The sequence below is a fragment of the Notothenia rossii genome (genome assembly GCF_949606895.1).
Source record: "Notothenia rossii genome assembly, chromosome: 4".
Taxonomy (NCBI): domain Eukaryota; kingdom Metazoa; phylum Chordata; class Actinopteri; order Perciformes; family Nototheniidae; genus Notothenia; species Notothenia rossii.
In genome coordinates this window covers 47,004,197-47,020,600 of record NC_136902.1, presented here as the reverse complement: position 1 = coordinate 47,020,600, position 16,404 = coordinate 47,004,197, and the positions used below count along the sequence as shown (strand labels likewise).

General features: G+C 39.7%; 1 protein-coding gene and 1 long non-coding RNA gene across 4 annotated transcripts; both read right to left on the bottom strand.

The window, feature by feature from the left end:
- Positions 1–1,801: 1,801 nt before the first annotated feature.
- Positions 1,802–7,334, bottom strand: LOC307035528 (uncharacterized protein). 3 transcript variants are annotated; one of them, XM_079674993.1, is made up of 8 exons: positions 6,472–7,329; positions 5,595–5,728; positions 5,342–5,484; positions 3,829–3,972; positions 3,432–3,536; positions 3,073–3,096; positions 2,832–2,970; positions 1,802–2,694 (listed from the first exon to the last, which is right to left on the bottom strand). In XM_079674993.1, the coding sequence occupies exons 3-8, from the start codon at positions 5,437–5,439 to the stop codon at positions 2,488–2,490; spliced, it is 717 nt and encodes a 238-aa protein (XP_079531119.1). In that variant the 5' UTR covers positions 5,440–5,484; positions 5,595–5,728; positions 6,472–7,329; the 3' UTR covers positions 1,802–2,487. The 3 variants fall into 3 exon arrangements, with proteins under 3 accessions (XP_079531119.1, XP_079531120.1, XP_079531121.1); XM_079674995.1 differs by having other exon boundaries at positions 2,188–2,694; positions 5,361–5,484; positions 6,472–7,334; XM_079674994.1 differs by lacking the exon at positions 3,073–3,096.
- Positions 7,335–8,039: 705 nt separating this feature from the next.
- LOC307036595 lies at positions 8,040–12,601 on the bottom strand. Its single transcript, XR_013807398.1, has 3 exons — positions 12,088–12,601; positions 11,055–11,208; positions 8,040–9,589 (listed from the first exon to the last, which is right to left on the bottom strand). It is a non-coding gene; the product is annotated as an uncharacterized lncRNA (long non-coding RNA).
- Between the last annotated feature and the right edge of the window lie 3,803 nt (positions 12,602–16,404).

Sequence of the window (16,404 nt, the reverse complement as noted above, 5' to 3'; positions counted from 1 at the left end):
CTCCTGAGGAAAGGAGCCTACGCCGCCATCATGGACGAGAACGACGAAGGCAATCGCTTCTGTTAGGAGGACATCGACCAGATCCTGCAGCGAAGAGCCACCATCACCACCATCACCAGGTATGTGATTAACAACACTAGCCACTTGCGCTTTGTGAGATACCAAGTACTTGGTTATTTGAAATGTAATATTGATGATGTAATAATTAAAACTAGGGATGGGTACCGAGCCCCAGTATTAACGGGGCCCGGGGCTGAATTATTAAAGACCGTGGTACCGTTAACGTCCAACGTTATCGATCTTTTTATCGGTACTGGAGACATTTAAAAAATAGATGTCATATGTATTATATCTACACAAACATTATATCGCAGTCTTACTGTCGCCAACTCCGTTTCTAATATGCAGAAAGACTACAAAGTGCGTCTATGATTTATTTTCGATCTTTCCAATCCGGACGAGAGATCTCTCTCCCCTGTCGGTGTGCGAGGGGGTGGGGCAGTTTACACACAGAACCTGCTACATGCATGCAACACACACACACACACACACACACACACACACACACACACACACACACACACACACACACACACACACACACACACACACACACACACACGTGCGCACTCAAACACATGGCGGAGAGAACTAAGGGCCCCGAGGGTAGTTATGTTACCCGTCTTGAGCATGGATGTATAATAAGAACTGGATACAGCGTGGGAGGCGGGGTCTCGTTCTTTCCTATGAGAGCTGCTCATTGGCGCATGAAGTCAAAATGGCCCAACTTTTGAGGGGGGAGCGAAACGTCACAGATTACCCAGCATGCCTGGCTGTCAGAGCAGAAGAACCCGTTTGTGCGCTCACAGAGCATGCGCCCCTTAAGCCCCGCCCCCCCGAGCACACACTCTCGGCTCACTAGAATGAATGGAGAGAGAGAATAAATCTAGATTCGGCTTTTAGTGCATTTTACAACTTTAAGGACTTAATGATTCTAGGGCTATACAATTGTTCATACTGGGTAGTTTATTTAGTTTCAAAAAAATTATCCACCGATTTACAGACGTCTCTTTCCCAATGTTACTCAAGGGGAAAAAGTATTTCTGGGCCGGTGGACGTCACAGACTGATAAGGAAATTGTAGTACCGCCGTTTGGACACAACGAATATTTTCCTCAGAGTCCGGCGCACTTCCTGGGAGCTTGGTCTTGAGGTGGAAAATGCTTGTTGCCAAAAGTGCAATAAGAGTTTAGCATGTATGTATGTTAACTCAATGATACAAACATGGGTTAATGATTAGAGGTAACTGAGTTATTTATTTAGTTAAAGTTACAGCTATTCTGTTTGCAGTTCTATCATCACATAATTTAATACGATTTGTTAAAACATTGTTGTTTCTTATTTTCAGTTTGCTTCAAGCAGTGGCTGTACGAGAAAGACGTGGAGGACCAAGAAATGCTGTCCAGATTGGCAAAGACCGGAAGATACATAACAGAGAAGATAATGGATATTAACAAGAAAAATAATGTTTATAATTTCTTTGTTGCTGTTTACATTTTGAATTATATTTGTTATTTTTAAATCAAACGCATCTATTTTAGATGATATATTTATTTAGATGTAAGGTTTTTTTGTAATATTATTGTATTAAGTATAATTTATTAAATAAAAATACTGTTATGAACACTATACAATGTCTTTATTTTGATAGTTACCAGAGTACATTGTATATTTAATACTAACATAAGCTGGTGATAGATAAATGCTGGTCTGCTGGTCTGCCGGCAGACACATATTTATAAAGAAAGAAAGAGAAGGGAGGAAATGATGATAGCTAGACTCAGAATAAATCACACAGCATTGAATGGTACGCTGCATGTCATGGGGAAAAGTAACAGTGACAAGTGTAGGAACTGTGGAGTTAAAGAAAATGTGGAACATCTATAAAGCTGAAAGAGAAAAACTAAAGGATAACGTTTTAGAGGCAGAGAGGGAATGGAGTGTGGTTGGTATTTTGGGAACAAAAGGTTTGCTGCTAAAGATCTGTACAACAAAAGATCTGTAGGACTGAAGGATTAATGGTCATCCACCTTTATGATTTCCCTTCAACGTCACCACACAACCATCTCTCTGTTCCCTGCTCTCGGCTTCCTTCCATCGTGTCGCTCTTCAATCCTTCATTTTCATATCCTTCAGTATGTGCATGCAAGTGTGCTTTTGCATGTAAAAGAAGGAGTAGAGAGGAATACACAGCTAAAGGAATGAGAGCAGCTCCAACAGTAACATGCTGCATCAGAATTTATTATTATTTACATTTTATTGCACAACATGTACTTTTACCGCTGATACTTAAAGTACATTTTTGTTGATAGTATGTCTGTACTTTGACTTGTAATTTACATTGTTGTATTGGTACTTTTGCGTAAGTAATGGTTTTAAGTACTTCTTCCACCACTGCTGAAATCGTGCGAAGAAAATGTTGCCTGACCTAAGGTTCTGGGTTCAACATAACTCTGAGGGTTTGAACAGTTTCAAGATAAACTGCCAATGCCTGACTGAAAGGAACATGGGGGTTTGATAGGGCCACAAGATCTTGTTCACTCAATGGGCGCAGGAGCTGGATCTCAGGAACAAAGACATTAGATGCACAGGGGGTATGTGGTCCTTCCCAGTCCACACCATAATCCTCACCAACCTGACATACGAAAGGAATAAAGCCGTTCAGAATGTGTAATCAATTACAATGTGGGTCATTTTGCATGTATTTTAAATAAATAATTGAGCCAGGGAATAAGATGGCATACATTACATCATCTAAAAAACGTTGTTTACCTGTGAGAAATCTTGTCCCTCTCTGTTGTTTAGTAACCACAACTGTAAAGGTGAATGGTGGCTTGCAGTCCTCAGCCCATGGTGATTCCATGCCTCCTTGAAACACTGAAGATGATGCTGAATATGTGGCATGAAGCACCTGTGTAGTGCATACAAGTCAATCTCTTGGTCAGGATTGAGTAATCCTTGGGCCTCCAGCTGGATGAATATTGTGTAGAACAGATCAAGAACATTTTCATACACATCTCTCCAAAGGCGCTCAATTCTGTAAAAGAAAGAATGAAATACAGCCTTTATATTGTATTTTTGGCAGGTCACATTAGTCAACAGTTAGCAGGATGGAAAAGTTGTACAAGGTTCTACTAGTAATGGCTGATTGACACTTATGTTCAGACTGGAGTGTGAACACAATGATGAGCGAAGTGAGAGCTGGATTTTAGGTAGTGACCAATGAACTTGTTATGAACTGCCAGTAAAACGCCCCGCTATCACCCCCTGCCCCGCCTGAATGTAAGTATTGTTTTGTGAGGGTGGACAGACATTCTTCTTCTCTCGGTTTCATTGTACTTTAATAATTTATATTTTTTAAATCCTCCATACCTTTGGTTATGAACACTCCGTCCAGTAATATGAGAGCTCCTGTTCTCCCCTTGTGTTTGGACCATGAAATGAGCAACCCTAACATTCTCACCCCCCTTGTCAGATCTGTAAGGGGAAAAAAGTACATTTATCTGAAGATGACTATCCAACATAATTGTACCTTCAAAAGAAAGGTCTTCTCTCGGAAAGCCTTCTTCAGGGTCTAAGCATACCCCTGTTGTAACCCAGCTCTGTTTTAAGATTACCGAAGAGCACCTTCATTACACTTGTTTGAAATTCCGAACACTCATTTTCTTTTTGATAATTGTACCTGTGTTACAAATGCTATTAAAATACATTTTAGTCAAATAAGTCTCATTGTACTTCATTTATTAGACATTTGTAGGACATTACATACCGAATTCGAGATGGCACGCCATATTGGCCAACAGCAGACAAGAAGCCTTCAAGAACAGTTGTAGCTCTGTTGTTGGTGGCACTACTTAAGTACACAATTAGCCTGGAGAATCCATCAATGCCACCATGAACAACAATCCTCCATCTGTGTGAAATATAACAGGATTAATTGGTTATTGAATTGGGGCCTCATGTCCAAATCACAGTTGATAAAGGCACATCTTGTTCATTAAGCTATGTTAGGAATAGGGTTGGAGGGGTATGGTTGTGGCAGGTTGGGTGATAACGTTGGATATTGCAATAGCAACATGTCCTGCAATATCACAAAACATTATTGCCATTGCAATATCCAACATTATCGTACATTGCATGTTAACCTTCTTTAAGTTAAAAAGAGTTGTACATAAATAAGCAAATTCAATGGTTTAATTTACTTTACCAAGGCAAGCAGATTTGTCAGCTGGGTGAACAACATTTATATTTTAAAGTACCTTTTTCCAACATCTAACCTCTCATCTCTACTAAAGATGGAATCACACAAGGTGCTAAATGATGGTTTCCGGTAGGCTAATCTCCGTAAAAGGACTTTGCCAATGGGTCCTGAGATTGTTAGTAGGCTAAAACTGATTTGACCACCTCAGGTGCTAATACAGTGCCCTAACAGAGTAAATATGAAGAGGAAACATGTGATTTCATGTGAACATGTGAACATATGATTTCATGGTACTGTTTGGAATTGAGACATATTCTAGATCATGTTCATACCTTTGAAAATGCTTATAAATAATTTTGTATGTCAAAGCTTACACACATTTGTTAAAATACATCATGGATGTCCCAACTAAGGGTCAGTGTGGGTGCATTTCAACCAAGCAGAGAAACACCCGATTCCAGTGCACCAACTAGTTGTGAGTTCATGTGTCACTGCTTTGTTGGAACACATTCACACCAACCCTTTGCGGATAAAATTGGACACCACTGACATTATGGTACTATCAGAAGAGCTCATATTTAGCTAGGATGTATGTGGATGTGGTAGAGGGCTTGCCCCCATGCAAGGACTGTACCTTTAGTAGCATCTAATTGTGTTTTTGTTTGAAATTCAAACTCAATTATTATCTAATGAGTAGATAAGGAGTTCAATTCATATCCTCAACTAACTAACATACAGAACCCTCATTGTTATATTTTGTATTAAAAAAGGATAAAGGCATCTTTAAGTATTAATGACCTGGCCGTATATCTTTTAATGTTACTTTTTCCTCAGCCTTCAAATTGGTCTCACACTCAATACTTCCAAGGGTGCAATGTCTGTAGATAGGCCTACTTATTTCAGCAATCACACCTTCACCTCTGTTTTCTCACATGATGTTACTATTTAGTGATTTCAGGTGGTGTGGTACAGGCTTGGAACAAAGAACTGCAGGACTGCAGAACTTGAGTACAGGAGTTCAAGAGCAGTGGCCTACTAGATTATGATGGACACAGCTCAAAAAGCAGCAGGAAAAACTGACCTGATCAGCTTGTGATTACCGTCTATATGCCATAGACTATTTGGTGCAGGAACATTGTACTGACGACGCCTTGTAGTTTGGAGGGTTAACCTTCGCATCAAGATTGCTCCTGGATCCACTCTCTCCACTCCTTACTCGATGCCCTGATTGAAAAAGGAGATTTATTTGTTTATTCAAATTGGCGACTGGCTAAACCCACGTCATTTGGAATTGGGTTGAACATTGAGGTTAAACAAAAACTGTTAATTTTTACTTTGAATGTGTATGTCTCTGGACCGTAGATGTCCCAGCATCATTTTATATCCAGCATTCGGATTAGTGCGCTGAATCTCCATCACCAAGGCATCTACATCGTCATCGTTAATTGAAGAGTATAGGTCTGATTTTCTACAGTAGAAAAACATAAAACATATATATGTGTAATGTCACTTCAATTATATATTTATTACATAAGCGACAGCAACGTTAGTTAGGTGTAACAGTTAGCATGAACACAACTCCAGTTATCTTAACATTAATTTATACAGTGGCTGCAACTTCACGTGTATCAGGAAACATCTCTGACTTTAGTCATTTTTGATGAATAAACAAAAACCGCAATTTCACGATACAAACAGATTTCGGTGTAACAAGAGTCATATCTGACAGAGCAGCTGTTAATAATAACTGACCTAACTTGTGTGCAACGTCAACATAAACGTTTTGGCTAACGTTGACGAACATCCACCAGTCTAACATATATACTCCATTTCAAACATCTCTTCGTATCATATTGCTACACAATACTAAATAATTGTTTCAATCATGTTTTAATTTTGTTAACTGTATTATACACGTTTTTGCCCACCAGTGTCGTCCATAGAAATAAAATAGGAGTAGAACGGACATTCCCATTCAAATCAACGTAGCAGGATAATGGATGTATTATATTTTAAGATAATGCAGGATGGTCAGAGCGGCGGCCATTTGTATGTGTACCGTTGCCATAGTGACAGTTGTAGCGGGCTGACCATATAAATAGAATATGAGTATAGTAGTATACTCGTATTCTATTTCTATGGGCTCGTTATTTGTATGACGTTAGCTAGATAGAGCAATAATTTGATTTTACGTTAGCTCAAGTAATTCACCTTAGGCCTTCTTCGACCGATCTCCTCTGAATTGTGCGGGATGACACACCAAACAGATCCGCGATTTCTCGGGTTGATAGACCGGACAGCACATAGGTAGCGAGCATATCGCATGGAATATCCAGAGGCGGGCGTCCTGCACCTGTGCTTGAACCAACTTCTTGGACATCTTCCACACGAACACGGTGCTCAATCAGTGTCAAAGTATTTACAACTTCGTCATCCGTGTCGATATCTCGAAGAGCGCTTATCCGCCCGAGTACTTCGATAAAGTCTTCAATATGGGCCAACACAGTATCTGTTGGTAAACCGTGTTGATCAATTTGATCTGCTAAGGATAGCATAGCATCTTGGAGCCCACCGACGTCTTCCATGTTGTCTGCCCAGCCTTATTTTCATTTAGTAGTTATTATATAGTTTATAAAAGATTTTTTAAGTCCTTCTCCTCCATTTTCTTCCTCTTCTCGAGTAGTCAGTGTTGTGGTGCTGTTGCTTTGGTCTGGGTCTCTGGATCTGTGAGCTAACCACGCCCCGTTCATTTGCATATAAGGAATGGAAATGTCTCATCATGAAATGTCTCATCATGAAATACAAGTCACCTGAAATAAATAAATGCGTCATTATGAAATACAAGTCATCTGAAATAAATAAATATGTCATTATGAAATACGATTCTCTTGAAATAAATAAATGTGTCATTATGAAATACAAGTCTCTTGAAATAAATAAATGTGTCATTATGAAATAAAAGTCTCTTGAAATAAATGTCTCATTATGAAATAAAAGTCCCATGAAATAAATAAATGTGTATTTAAATGTACATGTATACATATTTATTGCCTCATTTATTTATTTCATAATTTATTTCATAGGCATATTTATATATATATGTATTTATTTAATTATTGATGTATTTATTTATTTATTTAATTTTGGCTTAAATGGCATTCCATAACACTACGGTGGCTGAGAGGCACTACCGTACATGGCAGATTAAAAGCGAATTGACGACACCACACGACACGCCCACTTGACACGACATTACGGTGGCTGAGAGACCGTACATGGCAGATTAAAAACGAATTACAAATGTTATTGTAGCATTTTAAGCAACTATTATGCAAATAAATTAATAACCTATCTTTTTGAGAACCCCTTGGAACCCCTTATCCCATTTTGATGGTTGATATCTCATTTGAACAGTGAAAGCCAGAATGCCAGCAGGGGTGAATTTTATTTTATAATTTTGCAATAAATCAAAGATATGTTTACTGTATATTATAAAAATGCTTGTCATGTAGGCATACTGGAGATGGAAAGGCTTTAGTCAGTGTTGTAGCTGAGATTCTTACCGTTCCAATGATGTATGGGATGTATTAATAATAATTGGATACTTGGATTTATATAGCGCCTTTCATGAGACCCAAGGTTCCTTTAAAAAGAAGAACAGGAGTAGAAACAAACATAACAAAAGGCAGTCAGACGAAACAACAAATACATTTGGGGCCAAAGGCCTTGGCAGACAGATGAGATTTGAGGGCCCTTTTGAAGGCGTCAAGCGTGGGGATGTTGCAGCTCTCCGCAGGGAGAGCGTTCCAGAGAGTGGGGGTTGCCATACTGAAGGCTCTGTCCCCGAAGGATCGCAGGTTGGTGCGGGGGGCCAGAGTCTGAAGACCGCAGGTTCCGGGGTAGGGCATATGGGAATTGTATTGATTTGATACAAGCAAGCCAGTGTTTCATTGTGTACTTTCAACTACAGTATATGATCCGGCAAGTTCAGCATTCACTGTGATGTATATAAAACAAGACACTGATACCGTTTTCCTCAATGAACATTTATTGAACAGAACATCATGCGGAAAATCAGAGCTGGTCAACTTAAAAAAATATTGACCTGCAGGAGTTTAAAGCCTATTTAAAAACTCCTCGGAATCTTTCACAAGTCCTTCAGCCTTTGGTGCGCTTCCTCACTCATGTTCTTGGTGAGGTCCTGAGAACAAAGTTCCATCTCACTGATAAGACAAGATGGTATAAAGAAGTCATATATGTAATATTATAAATTCACATGCATCAGGGGTTGTACACTTTAACGTGTCCATTCACTAACCGACTCTTTAGGAAGGAAGCTGTAAGGCCTCCTGTTATAGGAGTGGTCCTCGTCAGTGTCCAGGGGCATCAGACAGTCAACCATTATTTTGACATGCACGGTTTAACTCCTCCAAAAATTATCCAGGCTCGATTCAGAATGACACAGTACCACACAAAACAAATGTTGCATGTACCATAAGTTCTATGTAGTATGTGTTTTAGGAGTAGTAACCCACTACCATGTCTGTGAGAATCCCTTCCTCGTGAACAATAGGTGAATTGGTGGCCAGAGGGCTGTACGTCAAGGACTGGACATGGGCGCAGTCAAACCCGACTAGCCCACTTCTCCGTGCACAGTCATATGCCCTGTTGCACGTTTCCAACAGACAGGTGATACGCAAGTTAGATATTTGGACATGAATACAGTGCACAGGACCCTTAAAGGTCCTGGAAACTGCAAAAACTCCCATTTTTTAATCTATGCACTGTGATTTTAGGTGGTGATTTGCTGTGATGCCCGATGTTTTGGATGAATGGTGCCTTTGTATGTGCATTTGTAGATTTTTCCTTTTTATTTGAAGGCTACAAAAACAACATGTTGTGGTTTGGCGCTTTGAGATCAATTTTGGGGGCTGTGGAAATATTGTGCCATGTTTCTGCAGCAGCCGGAGCTATCACTGGAGCGGCCGTCGGGGCCATCACTGGAGCGGCCGTTGCGGCCATCACTGGAGCGGCCATCACTGGAGCGGCCATCACTGGAGCGGCCATCACTGAGTTGTATATTTTTGTTTTTTTGGTTTCATGGTTCTGCCACGAGCTGTCTGGGCCATCACTGGAGCGGTCGTCGGGGCCATCACTGGAGGAGTCGTTGTGGTTGCTGGGGCCGCCGCCAACATAGTTGGATGTTCGGTGCAGCAGTTTTTAAAGTGACTAAAGAACATCTCCTTTCTCCCAATGATTGTTGGGCAAAAGCCACAGTGATAATGGCTGCTGGCCACACATTTGAGATGGCATTTATAAACATTATAACCTAAAAAAGAGACAGAAAGTTGTTTAGAGGATTCTAGAAACAAACCAAAATGAATTTCTTGTAAATATGCTATTTGAAACAAGGTGTTTGTGCGAGAGCAATAAATAATCATGTCACCAACAATAATATTTTTGCCTATAAACCAACTCTGCAGACTCTGCGGCAACTCTGCAGAATCCTATGGGTGACGTCACGGACACTACGTCCATTTATATATACAGTCTATGCTATAAACTGAATTTTTGCAGATTGAATGTGTGATTATGCTCATATTGTGCCTACCCCAAATAAGGATACTATTCGAGCATTATTAACAATTCATAACCTGAATATAAATCTAATTTTTAATGTTCAATTTCTAATTCAAAATTAATTTACACCAAGGATGTCCTGGGGCACAGAAATAACACATGTATCCATAATGAGTGAGGCATTAAACACATCTAACAAGTAACATGTAATGTGATGAAGTATACAATAGGCTTGGGCGGTATCATTTTTTTCATACCGTCATACCTTGTTGACATCATACCGTGGTATACGGTATATGACGGTATGACTTGGGTCGACTTGAGCGAGGTGGCGAACGGTATATTATATGTTCGGTGTAAAATGCAGCCCGAGCCGGTAGACGCTCGCAAAGTGTCGCGACATGCGCGCAAGTGCAAAACAAGGGCTGCATACATGACACATTATGCAAATGACACATTTTGAGATCGGATACAGGACGCATTTGTAGATGTCCGACGTTGTTTCCATTGTGAGCTAAGTTAACAATATCATCATACATAAACATTTTCCGGGAGTAAATACTTGACTTATTGAATAAAGTTTGCTATATTGACTAACTAGTTTGGCAATATTATTCCGTGCATGTGTTAAAAACCTTATTTCCATTTGATTCATTGGATTACTCGCGTGAATGTTTAGCACGTAAATGCTTTCGTTTTTAAAACCGTCCGACCTCCACTAAAAAACCATCAACCAGTTGCATAGGATTAAAAAATGTCAACACTCACTCACCCCGTCTTAAACATTCCCAAATAAGTGCCTCTGTCTCTCGTTGTGCTGGATGAAGTCACTGGCGACAAGTAAACCCAAAATAGTCCCAAACAGGCGCAGAGGCATTTTTCTTTTTTACTAGTTCTCCGAGTTCGGGGCCGGCAAATGCTTCCGCCATCTTGCTCAGCTCAGCTCTGTGCTGAGCTCTGAGAACGGGAAAGACGGACTGCCCTCCCCTGCCCTCTGGTGGCGCGTGCTGTGCATTACAACCAATGTCGTCCCTGTCAAAACTCCGTGTCAGTGTAATAGAATGAAACGCATCTGTGATTTGGCGCACAGTCTGTGACGTCACGGTATTGAAAATCATACAGACGGGATTTTGAAATACCCTGGTATACCGTAATACCGTCATACCGCCCAAGCCTAGTATACAATGATCATATAGAATTATAGATTTACTTACCTCCATATTTCACAAGTGACCTCTGGTGGCTCTGCAAATGAGTCATCAGACCAGGGTGTTACCCGGTCCTTTCACAAAATGGACACTGGAAGGTGTCCGAGTCCAATTTGTTGAGCTCTGGGCGTGCTCCATCACGGAGTGTTGTGTTTTTTGTCTAAATGTGAATAAAATAGAATACAATTTAAGTGACTTTAATATTGGAAATAGTTAACTCCTTAAACAAGCAGCAATGGACTGGCCTGTATAATCCTATGGGACAAAGCTGGTCATACTTCCTCACTTCCAGAAGGTAACCCTTTAACTGCCAGCGCCACCATTTGGTAGAGCACATTTTGTGTCTTGATATCTTGTTGAAAAAAAAATAAAAAAGTTTAACTCCATCTAATTCAGCCAGCTCTACTCTTTGGTTGATATGTTATGCACAAAACAACCTCTAGATTTCACTTTGGTTCGAACAGAAAGCCCTTCAGCTGGTTTAAATGTCAGGCCTACAGCATGGCCACAAACCCCATCTAAAAACAGAGGCTCTGTCCTAATTACCTGATTGCATCCACCTGGGTTACTTGGCTCTACCCAATAACTATCATTTAACTTTAAACCACACTTAAAATAATAATATAATTATACATATTTACATGTCTACAGTATAGCAGCTAATACATGTTTTAAATAAAAAACATTCAAATGTGAAAGACACCTTCAACTAATATTTAAAACTTACACAACATCAGATTCTTGTAAAAATTTGAGTACATGCATTGTTCCGTCTGTCAAGCTAAGATATATACATATATCTTAGCTTGACATGCTAACTGAACGAGCATGTTTAGTTAGCATATATGCTAACTGAACGTCGAGCATGTCTGGCGAAGAGCTAAGATATATATATATAAATATGTATTCCATTCCTTTACATTTAAAATACAAATCAGCTAAATAAACACAATTACACTGCGCTAAACAGCCACATCGACAAACAAACGAGAACCTAAATAGTATGTAATTATATCTAAAACCACAATACGTTAATTACCTCTATTGTTTGTTGTCTGTAAACCTCCATGTCTGCTTAAATATCCTTGCGTCAGCGGCTGACGTGTTGGGCATGCTATCTTCTGACCATATTTGGAAGTACAACTTCCTACAACTTCCTACAGGTTCAACCTCCACTGTCCGCGACCGCAGCTAGACCCTTCTCAGCCACCGTAGTGTCGTGTCAGGTGGGCGTGTCGTGTAGTGTCGTGTAGTGTCGTGTACTGTCCGCGGCCGCAGCTAGACCATATTGGAGAGAGTTGCTCATTAGCGCATGATGATAAGTCTGAGAAGTACCCGTATGTGCGCTCATAGCGCATGCACAACTTTAACCATGCCCCCAAAATGCTCGTTCACATCAAGCCCCCAGGAAGTGCGCCGGACTCAGATGAAAATATTCGTGCTGGCCAAACGGCGGTACTACACTTCCGTTTGGTTGCCAGGCCCGGAAACACTTTTTCCCATTGACTTACATGGGGAAAGAATGGTCTGTAAATCGTTGGATAATTTTTTTAAACTAAATAAACTACCCAGTATAAACACTTGTATAGCCCTTATTAAAAACATTCGTTCCTCAAGTTATAAAAATGTGCTAATAACGTTATTCTGAGAGTTATTTCCCTCTGCATTATGAACGCGCATCTAACCCACGGGACCGCGCCGCCTGGCACGTTCATATGATGTGACGTGTTCAGCACTAAATTAGTGTTACCTTTACCCATGGATGCACAATAAGAACGGACCCATATCGCCTTACTGCCAGCCCACGGAGCTGTAATAATGGATATATTGCAAATTCATCATTTGTAAAATATTATACATGTCCCTGTAGCTTCTTATTGCACTTGCAATATACCATTAAAGGAGTTGAACGTTGCTGTTTGCTATTACTATAATACCACGCAGGGATAAGCCAGAGTTTACAACCTTTGCATGTGGGCACAACACGTTTTGACCCAGATTAATTAGCTATACCATATGATATCGCCCGAGGAAGTCGTCATACTTATAGATATATAAATATATATGTGTCAAAGCTCTAATCAAATTAACAGTTGTATTAATTATACTTGTATATATATATATATGTATATAGCCTGTGTTGTATATATATACACACAAATGAACAACCTTGTGTGTGTCAAATAACAAGTTGTATTGTAGTGTTTATTTTATTGTTGTTTTATGCTTATCCACATTTTGATTTCAGAGCACAGGAGAATGCTGGGCACAACATAAAGCTCAAAGTGAAGCTGGCAATGCTGAACAAAACCATGTAGAGTTATAATATTTATTCAGCTGAAAAAGTCAAAGCTCTACGAAAATGTAATTTAAAAAAAAAATACATAAGCATTTCAGGTAGAAATCAGCATTTTATATAGAAATTCACAAAAATAAGAAATGAAACCTAAAAGAGATTAACACAGTTAACACATGTATACCTCTGATGGCTGGCATAGGTGGAACAAATAGTGACAACAAATGTAAATACAATTTATATAGATTAAAAGGTAATATAATATTGATTGCAATTATTATATTAAAGAATCCACCAAACATGATCAACAGGAAAGCCCTCTGAAGGCATTTCATGGTTTGAAAAAAAGTTGAGGATGGGGTCCAGACAGTTCAATCAGGAGAGACTTCATTTTGTTTAAAAAACATTTATTGACACATGTCATATGATAAATGTTAAGTCTTTGGTGATTAGATCCCGATCCTGAAATCTTATATCTAAAGGGGGAAAAGCCGTGAGCATATAGGGAACCCCCCGGGGTCTAGACACTGGTGATGATGATGCTGAAGATCTGGATTTGATGAGGAGATGGGATGAAGAGGAGGTGTGATGAGGTCTTTGGATTAGCTCTCCTGGCTCTGGATATGATGAACGGAGGTGGGTGGAGAGGAGGCGGGCGGCAGCATGAACACCTGCAATCACAGCTGACTGCAGGAGAGAGGAGAACCATTTTAAAGTTTGGCTGCAGCACGGTGATTGGCTGCTGGAGAATGAGGTAAATGTACTAGGTTAAAGACAGCGCCTGTGATGAGCTGATTATAAGCAGCTGCGGAGTGAATGTATACATACCCAGTCTTCCTGAAAGAACTTGCGCTGAGCTTCATATGGTGACAAGTGTTCAACAGTTCTTCCTGTTGACAGAAGATGGCACTTTTCTGAGAGGGAGCCAGCTGGCAGACACTGGACAGTTGCAAACCAACAGATGAAACAGGAATCCATCTGAGAGGCTATGTGGAAAAGGATAACAAATAATGTCAGCAAGACATGAACATATTTAACCACTGTCATTCAATTCTGTAATTGTAGGTTTGTTAGCATGATATTTGTTAGAAATTAAAATCAATGTTTTATGGCATAATTTAGTTTAACATGCCATCAGTTAAAATGCTGTTTTATACTGAAAAAAACAGAAATGATCTTGCACAACCAGTTGTTAAGCTTTTATTCTGAAAATCCTTCATCTCCGGTTAGCATTTAGCATGTGGCTAATATACGATTTCCTAATAGGTGAATTTAGTAGCGAAATGACATGGAGTGGTGGAAACCGAAACCTACTGATTTAACACTACAATTATAGATGTCGAGATACTACCATGCTGAATATTAAATGAAGGTACAGTTTATTTGAATACATTATTGTTTACAGACGAGAGTAGCATGTGACAACATCCGGAATGACCGGAAACCAAACCAGCCGTGAAGTATTTTCTGTATTTTTTAGAGTATTGATTACAGCGTTTAGAATGTGTTAAATGAAAAGTGATGAAAGAGAATATGAGGAGAAACGGCGTGTTAAGCATATATTGAATGTGAAAAGTACCAATCCTCTGTTTAAATGCAACAACGGACATTAGAGACGAGGCGAGCCGGCTGGCGGGGAGGAGCCAGCAGAGGATATATATAACAGCACCGGACGAGGGATTCGCTCTTCTCTTCCCTAACGAGGAGCAGATCACAGCTGTTTGTCTGACTGAACAATATTCTGCTTGTGATACACCAGCGACCTTTTTAATTAAAGTACCCAATTGAACCTTCTCAGGGACTCAATTTAGTCTCCTTTTAAAGCTTCTCTCCTGTACGGGAGAATAACGATCACAGTTTACATATTTCAAACATAAATGGTCTACGTCGGTAATATTAACTTTATTTGATAAAAGATTTACATCATACAGCCCATGTAGTATAATATTTTACAAATGATGAATTACAGCAAACATGTGCAATATATCGATTATTACAGCTCTGTGGGCTGGCAGTAAGGCGATATGGGTCCGTTCTTATAGAGAACCGCAGTGACGCGTCGTAAAACCCGGAAGTAAGTTAGCATTTTTAGCACTGCCGGTTCCTTCCTCAAAAAGCAATGCATTTTTTCCACAGGGTTTTGGAAAATAGCTCGAAATAAGGTCTGTGGTTGACACAAATTTAAGAGATAAGTCACATTTTGTTCTACGACATTAAATACATCAGCAGTGACCCCACTGGGGATTTTTGAAGAGTTTACGTGTCTGAAAAACGATGGTTGTTACCGACTGGCTGAATAGGACTACAGAAATTGTCGAGGCCGTTGTACGTCATTACGCAGAACACGTAAACACTCCCGCTAAGTTTGTTTTCCCCTGTGTTCTGCTTGAAAGCAAGTACCTGCCTATCTTTAGTATCTGTATATCTATATCTGACTATTAGAATCTGTATTTTTGAAATTGTCGTTTTTAACACCGTAGTTTTACAAATGATAGAATAATTAATTACCAGTGTTTTCCAATTTTACTCTGCAGTTCGTTTCGTTAGCTAACGTTAGCTAAAGCTAGCGCTACTAGTTAGCTACGCAATGGTTTGTTGCTTTGCTCCGGGTTGCAGCCACAGATCTTCGCATGAAACGTGCTTGTTCTATCGTTTCCCGGCAAATGTTTTCCAAAGGAGAGTCTGGATTCGTGTCATGAAGTAAGCTGACGTTACATTTTTGTCCATGTCACGGTGAAATGTAAATGATGGGTAGTGACTGTATCGCCGTTTTAGAGATGGCGCTGCTGAAAAGACCGCAACATAAGTAAAGATAATGAATACATCCTATTAAAACCTGTGTGGCTTATATGATAAGTCTAATTAGTACAAGCAGCATAACGTTTCACCATGTAATTAAAGATTGTAGTCAGGGAAATCAGTTTGACATATTGAACTAATAACAAATCACCTCTGGCTGGCAGAGAACTCTCTGCTCCATAGCTTCTCTTGGACGTAAAATCACATTTATATTCAATTTAATATTCCATCCCTCACATACTTTTGTATATAATAACTTAT